This window comes from Coptis chinensis, chromosome 1 (assembly GCF_015680905.1).
Source record: "Coptis chinensis isolate HL-2020 chromosome 1, ASM1568090v1, whole genome shotgun sequence".
Taxonomy (NCBI): Eukaryota; Viridiplantae; Streptophyta; class Magnoliopsida; order Ranunculales; family Ranunculaceae; genus Coptis; species Coptis chinensis.
The window spans coordinates 11,272,068-11,278,322 of record NC_141456.1 but is presented as its reverse complement, the minus strand read 5'-3'; the positions used below and the strand labels follow the sequence as shown (position 1 = coordinate 11,278,322).

The 6,255-nt window shown below is 34.9% G+C and overlaps 1 protein-coding gene across 1 annotated transcript; it reads right to left on the bottom strand.

Annotated features, from left to right (window-relative positions):
• Positions 1-2,437: 2,437 nt before the first annotated feature.
• On the bottom strand, positions 2,438-4,090 carry LOC147522108 (expansin-A23-like). The gene is made up of 2 exons (XM_086591037.1): positions 4,054-4,090; positions 2,438-3,072 (listed from the first exon to the last, which is right to left on the bottom strand). Exons 1-2 carry the CDS (start codon positions 4,073-4,075, stop codon positions 2,453-2,455), a joined length of 642 nt encoding a protein of 213 aa, XP_086447163.1. The 5' UTR covers positions 4,076-4,090; the 3' UTR covers positions 2,438-2,452.
• Positions 4,091-6,255: the final 2,165 nt, after the last annotated feature.

Here is a 6,255-nt window from a genome sequence, read left to right as displayed (position 1 = left end):
TGCATATGCGTACTACCATCTTCCCTTTCAGTAATGTGTTAAAAGTTGTATCCTTAGTTCATAGCATCTATTATATGTATGTAATTAGTTAGTTACTCAAGAGTTCTTTTAATTAAGACAAAAAATTATCTTAATTGGATAATCGATACAAAGAGTAGAATTTCCAGAAAAGAGAACAGTTCCAGCATTTCCATCTTCTGTTTCAAGCTAGCCTTCTAATTGGCCTACAAGTTGAATATTTGGAATTAAAATATGGCAAATGTTTTAGAAGCTGGGTAGGAGAAACAAGTGAAAAAGGTTGTGTATCATTCATGTAGTAACTCTGCAAATTTGACAATCATTAGTGTTACAACTGTAATAATCAAGGAAGAAATAAAAAATAGAGGATCATATTGATCTATCCAGATTGTGGAATGTTTATCACCTGAGTAAAGTTATTGAGATCTTCTGTTGCTGGAGATGCCTGCATACTATTCACACTAGGTCCCAAACGGTGTGGCTATGTCGTTTCAGACTAACTACAAACGGTGTAGCCACACCGTTCAAGTGGCAAAAAAACAGACAAATCGTTTTTTCCAAGTTCAAATCCCAAATGACATGGTCACACCGTTTGGGACCTATTCTAAACGGTGTGGCCATGCCGTTTGGGACTAAATTCAAACGGTGTGGACACACCGGCAAGTTTTTTTAAGTCCATATGCCAAACAACATGGCCACATCGTTTTGGACACAGTCCAGACGGTGTGACCATACCGTTTGGTGTGAAATACAAACGACCTAGCCGGGTCGTTTAATTACTACATGCATAATTACTACATGCATAATTATTACATACATAATTACTACATGCATAATTACGTTTAATTTATATTTACCTTATTCTTATTAAATGCATCATCATCCATTCCTCTATTTTCTTCACTTTGAACTTGTTCTACATTTTCTTCTTGAATGGGGTAACTTGGAACTTGTTATATATTTTCTTCTTGAATGGGGTCATGATACATTACATTTTCTTCGTCATCTTCATGTTCTAAAATGGGGTTGGGCTCTTCCATTAGTGTTTAGTTTAAGGGTTTAATGGTTTATGGTTTTTGATGGTGGAAGAGAAGAGAATAGAAAAGAAGGAATTTTGAAAAAGGTTGCAAAAAGTCAAATTCACAGGTCAACAACAAAACAACTTTTGGGACCAATGACACATTTGTAATAAGTATTTTAGGTTTTCAAGAAATAAGTCAAAAGGCCCAATTTTGAATTTTAATCATAGTCTAGGACGGTGGGTTTTGAAACCATTGATAAGGACATTTTTGGCTTATAACTTGTAAAAAATTTTATTTTAATTTTTAAGGACGGACGACTTTTTTTATTTTTACTCTTTCCAATTTTACCCTTCTATGTTTGGTATGCATTCTGATACCAAGTGGTATGCGACACTTGTCAACAAACTTTGTGACCTTTATACCTGCGATATCTAAGAAATATACGGTATACCAAGTGATCTCAATAACACACCGGATCTCTATTATTGCAACCTGATTATTTTTTTGTGATGTTTGATGCACCGACGCCTATTTTATTTTTTTGAAAATTTGCTGCCCATGCGGGGGGTTTTTGGTTTTATTTGCAACTATAAAACTTTATATATACGGTATATGATCTCAAAACAAACTATTAAAACAAGAAGAAAAATTTGCTGCCCAGTTATTTATTGCAACTATAAAACTATAAAAACAAACTATAAAAACAAGAAGAATAAGCCTAACTTAGTTGGGACTGCTCCAATGCTCCCTAGTCCTTGCACATTTTTTAACTCTGTTAAGAAAACAGTCAGTATCATATTCTTAACATGTAATAAATTCCCTAAATTCAAAAGGATCACAATCAACGTTCCAGTGAGCAGCACCCTGAGCTTTTACACATCTTTTAACTCTGTTAAGAAAACAGTCAATGTCATATTCTTAACATGTAAAATAACAATAAATTCAAATTAAAGGATCACAATCAACGTTCTAGTGAGCTGTACCCTGAGCTTTCAAACTTGCAGGACGAAGAGCCTGAAGTTTGTTAGAAGTGAACGCCATAATTGAATTCCGCGAAGCAGGAATTATCGCCGCAGGAATTATTTGCTCTTACTCTAGTCCTTCTAAGAGAAGGCTCAACACTTGTGCTTCTTTCAATGAAATTTAAAGAATTGGTGTGTTATGTAAGCACCACATACATTATGTTGTTCATAAATATAGGTGTGTCTTTCTGATTAAGTTTTGATCGAGTATAGCTCAATCCTTCGGCATGGCTCGAAATTATCTGTACGTATCAACAAGTTTGTGCTTTATTTTCATCAAAAAAAGGTTTAACAGTAATGTAGAAAGGACCAAAAAAAAAAACCCTCTTCAGCAGCTACAAAGACTACTCCTACATTTCTTTGAACAGGGAAAAAAGTGCCTAGCTTGATCTAACTTGCCTGCTTGCCTTCAAATATCTGACCGAATTGCCAGTTCACTGGTGCAACATTATTAGATTGGACTACAATACCATCTTGGGTAGTTACCTTGAATGATAAACTCTGCCCTTGCAATCTCTCAGCAGTTTGCCAATTCTGACCCCAGTTGCGCGACATTTGAATCCAGTTAGTTTTTGATCCTTTAATTTTGAGGTCGACAACATTTCCTACACCTGCCACGTTGTATACTAGTACAAGCGTCCAATATGGATTACCCTTAATCTCAAACTTTATACCGCCTTGCTTGATACATGACACTCGACGGTACTGTACAGGAACAATTCCAGCCTTGTACTGAGCAATCTTGAGGAACATCGGCAAGGAAAGATCAAAATGCTTGCGAGGAGGGTTGCACCAACCACCGTTGTTGCTAGGTATTGCCCAGTTAGGGGGGCAAAAGTTGGTAGCAGTCACACGGATGGATCCTGGTTTGCACCATTGCGCAGAATTATAACATTTGACCTCAAAACATGCACCACAAGTCTTGCCATTGTTGAAAAGAGCTGTGCTCAAGGCTGCTGTCTCTAGTCCATAACCTTGCCTATGTAGGTCACCGTAGCCACAAGCTCCTTCTGTAGTCATAAAAATTAAGTCATCATATTGTGTTAAACTGTTAATTAATTACTAACGACGATGTCAATGTCCTAGCCAAATTATTAACTTCACCAATCATGCAATCTACTTGCCGATCATGAATATATTGAGAAATTATTTCAGTTACATCTAATGTTCGATCATGAGTTTCATAATCCAGATGTCTTTTCTCTGCGTGTCTGTGTGATTGGAATCTAATTCCAATCGACCACGGCAAAACCGCAAAAGGTTTCTACTGATTTTCTAGTGCAATGTTGTAGTATATTCGTTGATAAGGGGGAATCAATAACCAACACAGTGATGCAACAGATGATGAGATATGCAATTTCCATATTACATGTGCTGGTAAGTGGTAACACACAAAATAGGATTTAGATATAAACCTACAAGGTATCCTTCTTTCTTTTAAGGAATATGAATTACAACCTTTTTTAAGGAAGATTTGGTTCCACTTACAGGCAATTAATCTTGATAACAAATTGAATCTAAGATTTCAGTCACGAAATTCCAGACGCTGTCCAAAATATATAGTGTGTTATTACCAATCCCGGATTTGGTTCCACTTACAGGCAATTAATCTTGATAACATATTGAATCTAAGATTTCAGTCACGAAATTCCAGACGCTGTCCAAAATATATAGTGTGTTATTAGCACCCCCCAATGAGAAATTAGGCTCCCCCCAAAAATAAAAAAATAAAAATAAAAATAAAAAATACACTGATTGGTATCACATTAAAGAGGCAGCTTTTCACAAAATGATGCAAAGGCAAACTAGATGTCCAATGACAGCACCCCTTGACACCACTAGCCGTACAATGGCTAAACGAGGTTCATTCTCCGTGGCTCAAATGCTCAATAGCTTAACCTATACCATTAGAATTTTGACCTTGGATCCATTGAGCCACTTACCTTTAAAACACACACGCGTACACAAAACACAATTACAGAGCTACTTACGCATTGTTTCCGCGCCAGACATATCCCCGTAGAACGTTGCATGGGCTTCAATCCATTTACTTTTACCGGCTTCTGTTACAACACCAGAGAATATAGCGATGGCTAGGAACCCAACAAGAGAGCCTGAAAAAGCCATATCTATTTCTCAATCTCTGAAATTGAACTGCTTAAGCCCCCAGTTAGAGGAACTTATATAGATTAATGCAGGATACATGGATGGAATGTTCCCTAGAAGATGGTTTTAGGAAACTTAGATATAAACTTGGTTATGTACTTATGTTGGCTTATGAGGTACCATAATGGAATATCCATATATGGCTCATCATAATGCAATATCCCTATATGGCTCGATCAGACTCCTTAAAAGGACTCCGAACTGACAACTCTTGATTTGTATCAAGAATTCAAGATACACGATCTCATGTATTTCACCGCAAATCAGTCTCTATCAAGGAGACTAAATACAAGTCTCATTGAATGACACAAGGGGGCTTGTCAAGTTGTCAAGCAAGCCAGCTCTTGTATCATCTTTGCACTGTACTGTATTGTAGATTAATGTTAATGTGCAAAATAAGCGTTTTGAGGCAATTCATGGGAAATTAGTTTGTATTATGTTATGCTGGTAAGAGAAATTAGGAAAGCCAACAAAGCTTCCATAATTTTGAGGAAGTGCACTTAAGTTTTCCCATACAAAAGTGTCTAAATACTGAAATAGCTTAATTACCTACTGAAAAAGTTCTCTATTAACAAATCAAACCAATAATTTCCAGGATACCAGTTTACGCTCTATAGGTTCTCTTTACTGAGCCATTAACGACACATGATTCTTTCAAATTTACTACAAATAAGTCTATGCTGGATGATGGTATTAAATATTTAAATCATTTACAGTTGTGTCGTGATCCCAGTAGAGAATGACTACAAGTCTACAAGTTATAGTGATAGCAATACGATTAAAGGCAAGGATGAATAGTATACAAGCATATTCTGAAACATGCATCTTCAAAGCATCTAATTCTAGGACAAATCATCTATTCAACCATCTAGTAGTGATCTGAGTAAAACTTGGTGAATTTATTCAATCATCTACGAATTATTTAGAATGCAAATAGGACAAACCACAAAAACAGAGCCAAAAAATGGGATCAATAATGAATTCTTGAATTGTTGGGATATAAATGACTGGGACAAATGAAGTAATTTACTTATTTTTTATTTCTAGAAATTGGGCTCTAGACACTTTTTTTAGTGTGCTTTTTGTCTAGAGAAAGACAAATATTATCTTTTGATTCTACTCCAATTTTAGCAACACCTCACTTTTTGGGTGTATTAACTGTTTTTAAAACTTCTTATTTTTCCTTTTTACCATTTTATTTGTAACTGCCAATTTCTTCTACAAATAAATAATACAAAAATCTAATGTGCAAGTTGTATGTGTGTGTGTCAATCGAGGTCACTCATCAGGCAAGAGTGCATGTGTATTGCACCAAGATGTATTGCAATCAAATAATACAATTGTCTTAAAAAAAAAACCATTTGTCCTTTCACAATTTCACAATTTGAATTACATCAAGCTTAAACATGCTATTCAAAATTATCAGAGATGCATTTTAAATTGTTAAAGCTGTATTGAAATTAGTTGTAATCAACATACATTTTTTCCGTTTTTGAAGTTGATGTTTTTCACATTGTTTTGGTCTCTCCAGAAATTCATTTCACTTTTAATTAGAATTTTGTAGATTTCGGATGAATTTTAGTTATTTTGATTAACCCACTACTCTTTTGGTAACTAATTTAGTACGTAGTTTTTTTTTTTTTGTTGGTAGTTGGCTTCTTTAGTTGGGGTATAAAAGAGGTCAAAATTGTAAAAGTCAATCTGAAATTTGAGACAGATGTTAAATTTCAGTTTTTATGGAGAAAAAACAAAAAAAAAAGTTTGCTATTTCCTCTAAACTTAAAAAATTTGAGTATGTGTACCTATACCCAATTTCCTAGGTAACTTGTGTGGGTGCACTTTATCACGTTAGATTTTCTTTGGGATTGAGATTAGATAACGGCTTATTAACACTGTTTTCTTCCTTGTCACCAAGAATAATACAATCAAAATCTTTTATTTTGGAAACTAAACCAAGCAAATTGGCAACAAATTTAAAATAGATTTAAAATGTTGGTGTTATGTATACAACCATGCAAGTCTATATG

Excerpts from the sequence above, each read along its gene's own strand:
- LOC147522108 (XM_086591037.1), bottom strand. The coding sequence starts at position 4,075 with ATGTCTGGCGCGGAAACAATGC. Across the intron at positions 3,073-4,053 it reads GTCTGGCGCGGAAACAATGC|AAGGAGCTTGTGGCTACGGT; the intron begins GTAAGTAGCTCT and ends TTATGACTACAG.